We start from the raw sequence: 14,458 nt of genomic DNA on the forward strand, positions 1-14,458 counted from the left end.
CTCAATAAATCAAAATTACAGTATCTAGTATTTTGGATTTTTCAAAATAGCCTCCTTTAGTCTGCATGACAGCTATGAGTAGTTTCATCAAAGCGCTTGATGATTTCTGAAATAAAACTCATAGACATGTATAGAAAACTTGCAATTTTTTCGTGTTTGAAGGCCTTTGCTTCCCTTTGTAAATTCCTCTTTTTTCGGTGATATTACAGAATACTATGAAAGGAAAAAATGGAATGATGCAAAATGAGGATATTTACTACTTCCTACACAACACCTGGGATTGATTAAGTACACAATAGAGGAAGGACACTTGACTAATAAACCTTTGACAAAGTGCACTGACAGAATGATATAATGATTAGGAGTGTGCTGCTGTCATTAAGACAAAAGGAGACTATTTTGAAGAATACAAAAATATAAGATCATTTTGTTTTTGCTTTCTTTACAATGTAAAAATGTTGTAAAAATACAGAAACATCCATAAATGAGTAGACATGCCCAGACTTTGGACTGGATAATTACACATACATACACAGAGTATATACCCACATACACTGATATATTCTGTATATATATATTAGCTCCAGTCACATATCTGTATGTATAGATATGTGATAGATACATCATAAAGATTCAATGTGCATGTTTATTTTCTGTTCTACTTTGGGATGACATAAATACATTTAAAAACAAACAACATTAGTAACTATATTAAGATGCACAATCAGTTGTGTAGTTTTATTCAAATACAATGAGTGTGACTCAGATGATAAATTCAGATGGCTTGGATTTTTGGAACAGGCAGGGAGTTAAGATAACAGATGTTTAATAAAATGTAGTGGTTGCTTATAGGGTGCCAGGTTAGTAGAACCAAAGGCAAACATCTATGGTGTTTGAAATTTTATGGCATATTTACAAAAAATAAAAGTGTCACGTAACCCCTACTTATAAAAACACAATGGACAAAGAGAACTTAAGTTATTTCATTGTTGAGTTCAATTAAAATACAGTACAAAATCAAAAGGAGTCCTTGTTTACGCAGCAACTCAAGGTAATTCCACATTTAGAAATGCTCTCTTCACATGTGGAAGTAGAAACGAAACAAACAGGAGGAGTGAAATAATGAAACTGGACGATCTGTGCATTTTGGCCATTCATTCCAGTTAGAAAACATGCAAACTTATTAGTTTGGAGGTCTTGGTATTGAAAAATGGAACTCCCCTTGCATAAATCCAAAGACATTATAATATCCACAAGGTTCTGCCCCTCACTTTGCATTTTTACCCCCCACTGCCCCCCCAATAAATAAATTAGGTTTATATCAAGTTATTCTCTCTTATAGTTCTCACTCCAGTGTCATTCCTACTGCTTTAGCCATTAACACTCAAGATGACTGCACAGGGATAGGCTATTTTAATTCCCACAGATTAGTCCCAGCTGTGACATTGTCAGGTTTTTGTTTTTTTTTTTTTTTAATTATTAAAATAAAAAAATTCCTAGTTTGTCCGACGTTATTCTCACAAATGCTTCAGATTAAGGAAAAAACTACTGAAGTAATGTGAGTTACGTTCAGTTCAAGAGTGCAAAAAAATAAAACTCTAACAAGAAAAGAAGAAAAAAAAGACTTAGTAAACAATCAGCCAAATAAACATTGTCAACGTATTCCAGGAGATAACATCTCCACAGACCTATTATCTTCATGATTTTTATTCTGTAAGTGGCCCAGTCTTGTAACTTCCAGTTGTTGATTGTATAAGAAATTACACTTTTTTTTTCTCCATAAAATGCTTCAGCTTGTGGGTCACTCAGTAAACATGTGCTGCGATCATTTAAACTCACACTGTTTACAGCAAGATGAAGTAATGATCAGTGTCTTAAAAACAGGCAATCTTGCGGCAGATGAACAGTAGAATACTGAAGGATCTATCATCCACTTATTCTTCTGCAATTTATCAGGGAGAACAACTTCTGCAATATTCAGTCTTTTTTGGAAGTCAAAGGTCATAAGGTCACCGTTGTACAGGGGTGCTTGAGTTTGCAAGGCAGAACTCCTTTGTTAAGCTGGTAAAACTCGACAAGTTGAATTAGATCAGTAAATTTGGTATTTCCATCATCAAGACTGAAGAACATCTGCCCATCCTCTTCGCACTGCTTCAGATAAATTACCAAAAAACAGAATAAAAAAAAAAAAAAACAATTGAGTTTTGGAACTATTTCTACAGATAACCAAAAGAACTGGAGACTTAAGACTGTGTCACATTGTGAGATGAGTATTCCAGCAATTTTTAGTCGTAGCCTTCAGTTACATAATCTTTGTGATTCAAAGGCAGTCGGCAGGCAGCACACTCCCGTGAATCTGACTACCTAATGCCACAGAATCAGCGATTCACTCCAGCAAGACCGCTACTCACCCCTCAAACGGGTTTAATTTGGTCTTTATTCAGAGGGGTGGACTGTATGCGCAGGAGAGCAGACAACCAAGGAATGCTCATCTGGAAGTACAATGTAGCAATGGCGGAATAAGGAATGCAATGTTTTAAATCCTCAACCAAAAACAAACAAGGAACATTTATGAGGACACTGTGTTACAACCAAAAAAGAGGATATACAGGTGGGTGTCATACATATAAAGATAGTCTGACCACAACTCACAAGGTACGTCAAAGACCAAGTTATCTAAAATGTAAAGTTTAAGTGACACATTGTGCATTTTTCAAGTTAAACTTATTCTTTACAAGCACTGTACATATTAATTCCATTTAAGAAAATAAGTTGCTCCATACTATGGGGTTTATTCAGTGAAGGTCTGGTTTGGGGGCAAAAATTTCCCTAGTCTGGGGAATTTCATGACTGTTCTTTAAAAAGCTGCACACCTTTCCATTCTGTTGTGGTACATAAAACACACAACATCAGACAGAGTCTCTCTTCTGTTTGTCAGGTCCAAAAAATTGCCTTCCTTATTTCTTGTAGCGTTTGTCCACTTGAGTACTCTTTGATTGTCAGAACCTGTCCCTAGGACTTAAGACACAATCAGACCTGTTCAATTTTGAACTGTTGAGCAGCTTCATGAACTGTTAAACAAGACTGAATTATACTTGGACCTTTCTTGACTGGTTTAGTGAACAAAGTTTTAATACTCTAAGAGAGAGGAATTGCAGATGTTTTCATTTTTGTTTATACTCTTCTCTCTGGCCCGTTTCTACTCTATACAGCCTTTTCAATGGAAGTGTCAGTAGCTCAAGACAGGTGAAGTTTTCTCATCTTATTTATTTGTTTAATATGCAATGTGTAAGCTGCATCACTTCTCATCTGCTTTTTCTAGTGTCTTGAACTGGGAGGGTTGACAGGCCAATCACAGATGTGACATCTGATAAATTGTTTATATTTGGATCCATATAAAGTAATAACTTAGTATTTTAATAAAACACTGAAATATTAATTTTTACTTCATTAGCTAATCACAAAAAACTTTGTAAGAGATCCAACTCAATTACCCATTTATACATCTTAAAATATAAAATGCAAAATTAAATACCAAAAAAGACTAAACACACTATAAAGAAGTATACTTACAGGTAAGATCTGGAAATGTTTAATTTTTTGATGGTAACTCATTGTCAGAACAAATGCCTTTGGGTTACTCTGACAGTCTCGAAGTAAAAATATTCTTAAAAAAGATAAAACAGGATAAAAATATTAAAAACAGCACACATAACTTGCATGAACGTAACAATGACACCATATGGATGCTTATTTTTGCAATACTATAGTTTTAAAGATATGTTTTTATCTGTATTTCAATTGGATTCATAGCCAAGTGAAATAAATATAACACTGCTACACGTAACGACTACTGCTGCATTTATATTTAATGTTTTGTTTATAAGGCACATTTCCCATTCTTAAAGCATTGCACAAAATCCCAAGCAAATACACCAGGAACAAAAGCCAAGATTCGAACATTACATCAATCTAGACGAGAGCAGGCCACTCACCCCAGCAAAGCTCACGAAAGTCCCTAAAGTCCTGCTGTCTACCACACTACTTGGTCACTTGTGTCTGTGGTTCTCTGTGTGAAGAAAAACCTCTAATGTTGGTGTGAAATTTACCCTTCATAAGTTTCCAGCTGTGTCCCCGTGTTCTTGATGAACTTCAAGATGACATTAATAACACAGGATACAAGCTAATTATCAACCATTAAAACACCAAATAATGGATAAATTCACCAAAGTCAAAGCTCTGAATCAGACCAAGTAACAACAGACAGGAAAACGGTTAAAAAGCCATGAACAAACCACACAATTTGTGTAGGCTTACATATAGGAACACAAAAGTAGATGTTACAATCACCCCTGATGACGAAGAAGAATAAACATCAGTTTTAGAGTTGAACGCTTGAAGGGGCCATTCAGTGGCTATTTGTTTGATGTTCAGTTCACGTACGTATAACGATTCATAGACAATAAAGTAAACACCTACAGACTGATTCACCTCACACAGAAATGCAGACTCCTGAAGCTCCTTTCTGGTTTTGCATGACATACAGTGACCTGCAAAAGTATTCAACCCCCCTGGAAGTCATCAGTTTCCTGCATGACTTAAGATATTCAGTATTTTAATGTGAACTCTTACGCTGTAACAATACATTTTCCATATCAAAGTGAGTCATTTTCTATAGATATTTAACTGAAGATGAAAATGTCTGTGTTTGCCTAAGAATTTAAACCTCTGTGCTTTGGAAGCTCCAGGTTTACAAAAATGACAAATGAATCCCATATGACACAAAGGTGACAGACATAATTAAAAATAAAGGTACTACTTATGAGTCCTTTCTATCTTTCTGGATATGAAAAGCCTCCTCTGTGAGGCTGTAGACTGTTGGACAATCCCCACAAAAATGAAGACAAAGCAGCATTCTGCGGATGTAACAAAGTCACTGAAATGCACAAGGCAGGAAATGTCTACAAAAAATATCAAGGAGTCTGAATGTCCCGTTAAGCACTGCTGAATCCCATCTGAGGCGGCACACAGACTCTTACCAGAACAGGCCGTCCCTCAAAACCAAACATGAGAGCAGGATGTCAACTTGTGAGAAAGGTCAGTCTGCAGTGCACTTTGACTGAAACTGGAGTGAAGGTGCGAGGATCCACAGTTTCAAGACGTCTCCATAAAACAGGCCTCTATGGGAGGGTAGCAAGAGAGCAGCCATACCATAGGCAGGCCCACATGACAGCACGTATGGCATTTGCTACAAAGCAAGAGGAGGACTAGTTAAGGTGTGGGAGAAGATTTTCTGGTCAGAGGAGATCAAAATAGAACTTTCTGTCCAGACTTCAAAGAAGTGTGTGTGGTGTAAAACTATCACTGCCCAGGCCTCAAGAAACATCTGATCTACAGTGAAATATGGTGGTGGCAGCATCATGCTATGGGAATCTTTTCAGTGGTAAAAGTACAATGGATGGGCACAAATACCACAAAGTACTGCCAAACAATTTGTTCCAGTAGGCTTGGGAAAAGTTTTATCTTTCAGCTCGTCAATGACCTGAAGCAGAGAGCCAAAGCAGCACTGGAATGGCTCAAAAACAGAAAGGCGAGTGTTTTGGAATGGCCAAGTCAAAGCCTCGATCTTCATCCTATTCAGAATCTGTGGCACAATTTCAAAACTGCTGTTCAGAGGCACTAGCCCACCAACTAAAAGGACCTGTAGAAATTCTGCCAAGCAGAATGGGGAAGAATCACAATGCGCCAAACTGGGACAAACTTAAACACCCAAAGGAATGAAGGCTGTTAGTGCAGCAAAAGGGTTCTCAACAAATTATAAATGTGTAGGCCTTGAATACCTGGGCAAACAAATTTGGGGTTTTTCTTTTTTAGTTAAATATCTACAGAAAATGGTTTATTTGAACTTTGGAAATATTATTGTTACAGCAGACTAAAAATACTGAATGGATAAATAAGTGCACAAATCTTTTTTTCCATGTAGAAATCAGGATGACTTTCAAGGGGCTTGAATACTTTATGACATCACTGTATTAACATTGCAGTTTGCAATGAAACGGACAGTTCTAGTGTTTTACCACTTAAGAGCTGTAGGTCAAGTATGGCAACACCTTGTGAAGAAAGTTCGTTCCATTGGCAGAGCCCTCCACAACATATGGCAGATCTGGTACATAACTTAGAAGGAACATTTTAAATGTTGATACCATAACTTGTTTGAGAGATCATGAAAAGTCTAAGTCTACTTCACCTGGAAAAATGTTTTCAAAATTGTAGTAGTTTTCTTTGCAAGGAGAAGAGGAAATACAATTCTTGGGGTTAATTAGTGTGCTTCCTGTAAGCTAAATGGGCATGCTGCATTTTGGAAAAAATAAAAGCTCAGGGTTCAATGCTATAAATTGGAAACAATTATCAGACTGGTCAGTTTGCAATTCCAACTACATTTACATATAAAAATACCCAGTGTAAAAGTTGTATTTTTGATATCATTTTACAAAAATGAGCAGGATACTAGTTTATCATAAGGCCAACAAAATACAGTGGAACCTTTGCGAGTAACTTGGTTTATGAGTGTTTTGCAAGACGAGCTAAATTTTTTAATAAATTTTGACTTGATAAATGAGCGATATCTTGCAATACGAGTAGTTTGGATACACTTTGTCTGCTGAACGTCATGTGATCACAACTGAGCTGATGGTTCTTCTCTCTCTCTCGCGCACGTCTCTCCCTCCTTATCTCTCTGGCTTGCGGGCGTCTCTCTCATCTCACTTGCACACATGTCTCTCTCTCTCTCTCTCTCTCTTTCTCTTCTCTTGAGGGCAATCGTCTCCTATTCTCCGTCTGAGTCCGTGTGCCTCACTCATATAGTAAACAGCCGTACGAGCGTATACTGTTTACTACAGCATTGTGACTGTGTGTGTGTGCTGTGAAGTGCGAGTCCCGGTCTTGCGCCCCAAAACATGAAGCTGAGTCTCAGTACTTTAACACCACCAGCTTTATTCTGCTTGAAACAGCAACAGCGCGGTTATTTACTGTAGCGGGATCTTTATAATGTTCCTTGTATCACCCATCAACGGCAGGCGCTTACAGCATGTCTGCGATCTTTTTGGATGCGCTTATACAGCGAACTGCTACAGCGCTGGGAGACTGCTGTTGCTTTGGGACGCTCTTCCGCATGTCGTCCCGTGGGGTGGAATCCCACAAGAATTTAGAAACTCACTCACACCCGCCATGATTCTTTTTTAAAGGTAAAGTGCTGGTTAATTTGTTTTATGTATTTTTACTTTATATTTTGTATTAATCACTTTTATATGAATAGTTTTGGGTTGTGGAACGAATCATCTGAGCTTCCATTATTTCTTATGGGAAAATTCACTTTGATATACGAGTGCTTTGGACTGCGAGCACATTTCCGGAATGAATTACGCTCGCAAACCGAGGTTCCACTGTACAAGCATCTACTCGGACATTCATTCAGAAACACCTGAGAGTCACATGCAAGGCCTGGAGAAATGCCTGGATGGGACAATCTAATTTAAGGCAGTATGGTATAATGGTTAAGGCTTTGGACTTCAAAATCTGAGGTTATGGGATCAGTTCCTGTTACTGACACTGTGAGACCACAAGCAAGTTACTTCACCTGGCTGGGTTCCTATTGGAAAAAAAAAACAAAAGAAAAGTAACCAATTGTATCTAAAAATGATACAGGTCGCTTTGGGTAAAGACATCAGCAAAGTAATAAATGAACTCTGATTCTTAACAACTCAGAAATTTCTATTATAAAGCACACTCACAACAGGTCTGCTCTTTGTATTGACCATTAATGTGCAGTAGCCTGTCTTTAAGCTTTGATAGTAAACTGGAGTCCCAAGGGGTAAACAATGAGGAATAGCATAAAAATGATGCACTTCAGTGACTTGAGGCCTCAATGCAGTTTGTTGCAACACCCTGCCGTTCTTGTTGGACATTTATACAAATATGTTCACATCAAAACTTTACTGAATGTTTGAGCCTGTGCACACTGGGAATTAAGAACACCACAGTTGAACATGCCTTAGTGCATGAACCTTGTGATTCAAGTTACCACAGCTCGCATTTGATAAAAGTGTTTGTTCTTACCCATCAACGAGCCCTTGTTGAATGATAATCCTGTGTGATTCTTCTCTTCCTATTCGTCCATGAAACCATGGCTGAGTTCTGTGAATAACTTTGAAATGAGAACACAATGGATTAAGTTGACACATATGGCATTGTCATTTCTCATTAACCACCTGTACACTTTTTTGGCCTCCTTAACTCTATGTTCCTTTGCATCCCCGTTTTATTTACAGCTACTTATACAAACTCATTATAATTGCTCCCTCGTCTTAAAATGTGTTTTACTCTTTTTGCCACCACAAAATGTGTTAAAACAATGGCAAAGAAGTACAATTAGTGGGCTACTTTAACAGGCAGAAATGAAGCTGGCCTAGGAAAGATTAATTTAAAAGTGCATTCATTTTTGACGTAACAAAAGAATAACCATCTTTGATTGCAAATCTGTTTTCAATATCTAATTAAATAAATATTCAGCATTTTACAATAATGTGCCTGGCAAAAAAACAAACTGTGACACCTTTGAAAAGCCCATTAACAAGTAGACTGCTAAATATGAGTTAACTCGCAGTAGGCAATCCACAGACCTACAGATTATCTCTTAAACTGTCTTTGGGGCCGTAGTGCCAAATTCAAGCATATTCTTGAGTAAAGCATATACTGTAAATCATGGACGGCAGGTGTCTGAAATAAAAATGAAAAATCAGCGTGGCATTCCAGAACAGAATATTTCCCTTTTAGTTAGTATTTTCTTATTGGCCATATTTTGGATGACATTTATTTTTCATAAAAATGTATGTAGAACCACAATCGTTTCAATATCTTCAATGATTAGTGTCTAACCACTGCAAAGTTCAAATGGAAACGGACATTCAACTGCAATGAGTTGTGTAAGATCTGACCAGTTAAAGGTAGCCAAAATTTTCTGTTCCATATGGCAACTATGAGGTAACTCAATCTTTTTTTTCTTTTAGAGAGAATACATTTTTATTGTGAATTTTGCTCAATCACAAAATGCATTTACTTAGTAGTTTTAAAATAGCACCCTGATTTTACACTGGCATCAGGAAACAATTTACCTGCTTTCACTCAAACAGTCAACATGTTAAAAAATAAAAATACTCTTGTAATTCCACCTAGAAACTACTCCTATAAATTAGTAAAGAAATCAGATGGAAATATATTTACAACTTTAGAACATTATATATTGTACATAAGAAATATTCAAAATAAAGAGTCCAAAGCCACATAATTATTAACAGTTTACAATGATAGTTTCAACAGATTATGACGTTCACCATACATCAATGTACATTCTACAATACTGTAGGAAGATTAGAAACGTGGACTTATGTAAGAATAACTGTGCACAACTGAGAAGCAGTAATAAACTCAACTCAATCAATTTCAACTCAAATTATGTATTGGTATGCACAGAGTTCTGCATATAATTCTAAATATAATATCAAAACATGCAGTGCTTCAGATCTTTCACAAATTCTCATTTTCCCTGAATAACAAATCCTACATTAAAACTGTATTCCCTGTGACATTTTTATTTCAAAGCACTGAAGCAGAGAATCAGTTTATATCTTTACATGTTCACTACTGTCATATGGACAGTAAAGTGAAAAGCTTGTGTTTTTTATTTATTCCCTTGTGTAAGACAGTGTCATATTAAACAAAATGATGTTACATGAGGATCAGCAGATGCAAGTCAAATTTTCACCTTGCTGCCTCATATCAATAATCAATATTGATCAGTCACTAGTTCTCACTCTGTTCTTCACCAGAGATCTTATCTATTCCTCCAACTGACTCCAAAGAATCAATGACCTCAAAGAAAAAGAACTACAATTCTTAGATTCTAAAAATATTATGCTGTTTTCATAATAGTTTTGTTTATACCACTTTGGCACAGTCCATGACACTTATAAGACACAAGCTGACACACTGCACACCCAAACAATATTTGCCATTGTCTTGAACAAGATAGTCACTGAATATTCTGCATTAAGATCAGGTACATACATGTGTAAATTTACATAGGAGATTTCACTTTTAAATGTTCTGGGTGCATTTCTGATTTACAACTTGCATGTCCCAGAGTTACCAGGTTGCTTTTACAATACCAGCAGGTTGACATAAACCATATTTAACTTACTACAGCAGCAATTCCCAAAATTGTATCTGGGGACCCTTCCATGGCTGTAGGTTTCCATTCTCATAAATAATGAAAGGTCTATTATTACTTTGAAATGATCTCCTTGGTTAGCTGGCTTGATTTTTTTCACCCGTCATTTAGTACCACTAGAGGAGGCAGACCACTTCACTCTTCCAATGACCTCTTATAAAGTTCTCCAGGCATATGGCTACAGCACAGCATGACACACAAGTATATTTCAGCCTTACAAAATTGCAGCCTGAATTCAGAATTAGCCTTGCAACTAACAAGAATTCCAAAAGATACAAAAACTATTCTTACTAGTTAAAACAATGAAAATAACAGTAAGATCCAGTCTGTTCAGAAAGGTCAATTCAACAGAAATAACATTTTAGATGTGGACATGCTAACACAACTAGCACACATGGTACAAAGAGCTGAGAATTTCAAGTAACTTAATTAGAGAAGAAAACAAAAATTCCACACAAGTCTTCTTAGGATAAAGATAATCTCAATACAGTGTTCTCTCCTCGATCACGGGGGTTGCATTCCAGAACCCCCCGCAAAAGGTGAAAATCCGCAAAGTAAAAACCATGTTTATATGGTTATTTTTATATATTTTAAGCCCTTATAAACATTTCCTGTACAGTTATACAGCATAAACCCTTTATATTCTCTTAGATATTAGGTAAGATTCGTTGAAATTATGTATGTAAACACACTGTTTATATACTACGCACAAACATACGTATCATATCATTGAGAAGTTTTATTTAATACGTAATACAGTTTTAAACACATTGTAATTGATTAGGTAATATAAAAATAAATGAAAAATCTACAACATGTAAATATAATGTTACAACCATTACGATAGACATGCCACCAGCAATAGATACATACAATGCAAGAAAAATTGTATAAAATGTGTGTACACTAAACGTACGAACATGTACTAAGTCCATAGAAAATTAGTTATGGGTAATCACCAACAATGACGACGACGACTTTTCCGATAACAATGACAAATGTTACTGCACAACAAAGGTGAGCGTTACAGCTCTTCTAAAGGAGCCTGTTCAGGCAACTGTGTAGCACTGCGGCGTAGATGTTCCCTTCCTTCAGCATATCCAAAACGTTTACCTTATCGGCAATCGTTAGCATCTTCCATTGGCGCTTGGGCACGGCCCCAGAAGCAGCAGCAGATCATTTTGGAGCCATAACGAAATGCTTGACTACGCACAAAGATAAACACAAAACAGCACAAAAGTTAACTCTTTACAACACAGCGAAACACGTTGATGCTGAATGAGCGAGACGAGATGCTGGCTAACGCAAAGTGGAATCGATTGCTGCTGTCTGTCGTTGAGTCAATCAGCACCCAGGAACTTAACCGCGTGCTCTGATTGGATTAGCTTCTCAGCCATCCGCCAATAGCATCCCTTGTATGAAATCAATTGGGCAAACCAACTGAGAAAGCATGTACCAGAAATAAAAAGACCCATTGTCCGCAGAAATCCACGAAGCAGCGAAAAATCTGTGATATATATTTGGATATGCTTACATATTAAATCTGCAATAGAGTGAAGCCGCAAAAGTCGAAGCGCGATATAGCGAGGGATTACTGTATATGCATCAGTTACTGCATCACTATAGTATTTTTCTGTCTTAAATTAATTTTTTACACTTGTTATACATTATTTACCAAAGGAAATTATTTTAATAAGTGAAGCATTTTTACAAATTGTGAGAAAGGAGCTGACAGCTCAGGCTATTGCAATAAATGGCCGAAGTGTCAGTAGAAAGTATTTTCATATTATTCTGACTGAACCAAATCAGTTTCAAAAGCTTTAATATTAAAATAATGTGTGCATAATATACTTGATAAGAAAATCCTTAAATTCTTCAATTACTGCTGGAATTTTAATACAGAATATTTTCTGCTAGACCTACAAATGTTACTTCTTTGTCTAGTGCCAACCTCCAACAGGGTAGGCAGGGAGGTGGACGTGCCTCCATTATGGTCTGTCTTCTGTTCTTCTTGCACCCATGTTAAAAGCCATACAATTCCAATCACCAATGTAGTCCATCCACACTGTCTGCCCCTACCTTTGTTCCCTGTGTACATCCCTGAATAAGGTCTCTCTCTAAACACACTTATTTCCTTGTCACACGACTATAACACTCTACTTTCTCTTTCTGTACCTGAAGCAGCAGTTGCCTTCCTTGTACTTGCTGCAGAACCCACTCATTTGTTTTGTGTTTTGTCCAAGAAGCCCTCAACTATCTTCAACAGACCAATGTTATGCAACTTGCAAAATATGATATCCTAATTCAAAGAAGAATGTTTCATAAAATGTCTCAAATTTCTTGAGGGGGAAAGTTTAAGATAAATGTGGCACTAAAAGAAAACAACTTCATTTGAACTTGAAAATATTAGAATTATTACTTGAATTTTTTGAGAAACAGTCAACCAGATATAACAGTCATAATATACCTGAGCTGAGTACAGATGGATGAAGGGGACTGGGGCTACCAAGCATGTTCATCCGCTGGCCTCGTTTCTATATAGAGAAGGAATGAAAAAAATACATTATGTAATTTGTATAACAAAGCAAAGTGCTGATAACAGTAATAAAACTGATTACTGGACATTAGAGAAAAAAGTGTCGACACTGTATTGCACCAACATGTTCTCTGTAAGGTAGAGTAAATGTTATTTAAAGTGTGCTAAGTCACTACTTTCCCAAGGGCTAATCTAGCAAGAATGTGAAATGCATGCCATTCAGACTTAATGCACATTACTATGATGTAAACTGTATTAAAAATGAGAACCAGTATCATCATCATGATTTCAAGAACACGCAGATCAAAACATTTCTGAGAATGGCAACGCTAAGAAGAGAGTTTAATAACAAACAGGGACTGCTTAATTGTTGTCTTAAGAGGAGCAAAGAAGATTCCATGTCGACCGTGTTACAATGGACAAGCATTGTACTCTTGAGCCAATATACAAGATGTTCCTCAGTCCTGTACAGCAAATATATACTTGATTAGTACACAGATTGCCACTATATGCAAAATTCTATCTCATAGCTGTCAATAAAATATCTCAGAGTCTTTTACCTGTGTGAAGTCAGGCAAGGCAGTGAGACCAATAGTAAACGGATTTGTGATGAGAGAGGTTTGGTGGCATTGTGCGTTTTTAATTTAAATAAATAAGTCAGACCATGCAGGCTCCAGGCGAGTGCAGGTGCATGTGAAAACAAAAACCACCGGCTGTGAGGTTGATTAAGGTGCTTGGCTCATCACACATTCATGCACAGACATGGGTGGGTCAGTCAAGCATTTTGTGCACGTCTCAGAATTGGTGACTGCAGCACCAGCAACCTGGCTTCAGCTTGAAATGTAGCCTAGACAAGAGAAGTGAGAATGAAAAGAAGACTAAAGAAGAATGAGGGTTAAGGGTGAAGTGAGAGGCAAGATCAGGAGAGCATGTGCTGTTAGAAATGGAGACAGGTGGTCACAAGTAAGCCCCATAGTGGGCAGTGTGTAGCTGGCATTTAACGCGAGTTAAGAGGGCACTCCTAAAGTGTGACACTGGGGAGAAGGAGTGGTCCGCTGTGCAGCATGTTCTCCAGACGCAGAAGGACTGGTGATGGGGACCTGTTAGTGGGAGTCTCTTCATTCTGCTAGACAATTAAGTGATAAGAAGAGGATAAGGCAATTTAAGAAAGAAGCACTGGGGCTCATGTTTTTAAAAAAAGAATGTGCCTTTGGTTTTTAACCCTGTTTTAAGAATTATTTATGGATTTATTTATTTGACTTTTTAACCACCACTTTCACCTTGATTTTCTTGGGCTATTTATTTATATAGGACTGGCACTGCACTTTTTGAACAGTTTGGTTTTTTTTTTTTTTTTGGCTTTTACACAAGTCACTTTTCACTAACCCTTGCTGATTTTTTTGTGCTCTCATTTGCCCAGCTCATCCTTAGTTATGTTATCATCAGACCCGGGTTAAAGCTGCCATGGGGCATTGAGACAACCAACAGGATTTTCCTCAAAAATACTAAAGTTTCCAATAAAATTTAAGGTGAACTCAGCCATAGTTGCATTAATACCCAATCTTATGAAATGTGAGCAGTAAACCATATGGTAAATTAATCTGGAGCAGATTACTGTTCAAGGATGATTTTCATTT

At 37.0% G+C, this 14,458-nt stretch overlaps 1 protein-coding gene across 3 annotated transcripts in view; it reads right to left on the reverse strand.

The window, feature by feature from the left end:
- Nucleotides 1-703: 703 nt before the first annotated feature.
- The window catches only part of grb10b (growth factor receptor-bound protein 10b), a 239,129-nt gene continuing 225,374 nt past the window's right edge, over nucleotides 704-14,458 (reverse strand). For 2 of the 3 annotated variants that reach the window (XM_039737538.1, XM_039737539.1), the window contains exons 14-17: nucleotides 12,753-12,819; nucleotides 8,116-8,203; nucleotides 3,574-3,667; nucleotides 704-2,151 (exon numbers count right to left, since the gene is read on the reverse strand). In XM_039737538.1, the coding sequence (XP_039593472.1) occupies nucleotides 2,002-2,151; nucleotides 3,574-3,667; nucleotides 8,116-8,203; nucleotides 12,753-12,819 (399 nt within the window). In that variant the 3' untranslated portion in view covers nucleotides 704-2,001. The remainder of the gene's footprint in view (nucleotides 2,152-3,573; nucleotides 3,668-8,115; nucleotides 8,204-12,752; nucleotides 12,820-14,458) is intronic. The other variant, XM_039737540.1, reaches the window with a different exon arrangement.

This window comes from Polypterus senegalus, chromosome 15 (assembly GCF_016835505.1).
Source record: "Polypterus senegalus isolate Bchr_013 chromosome 15, ASM1683550v1, whole genome shotgun sequence".
Lineage (NCBI taxonomy): Eukaryota > Metazoa > Chordata > Cladistia > Polypteriformes > Polypteridae > Polypterus > Polypterus senegalus.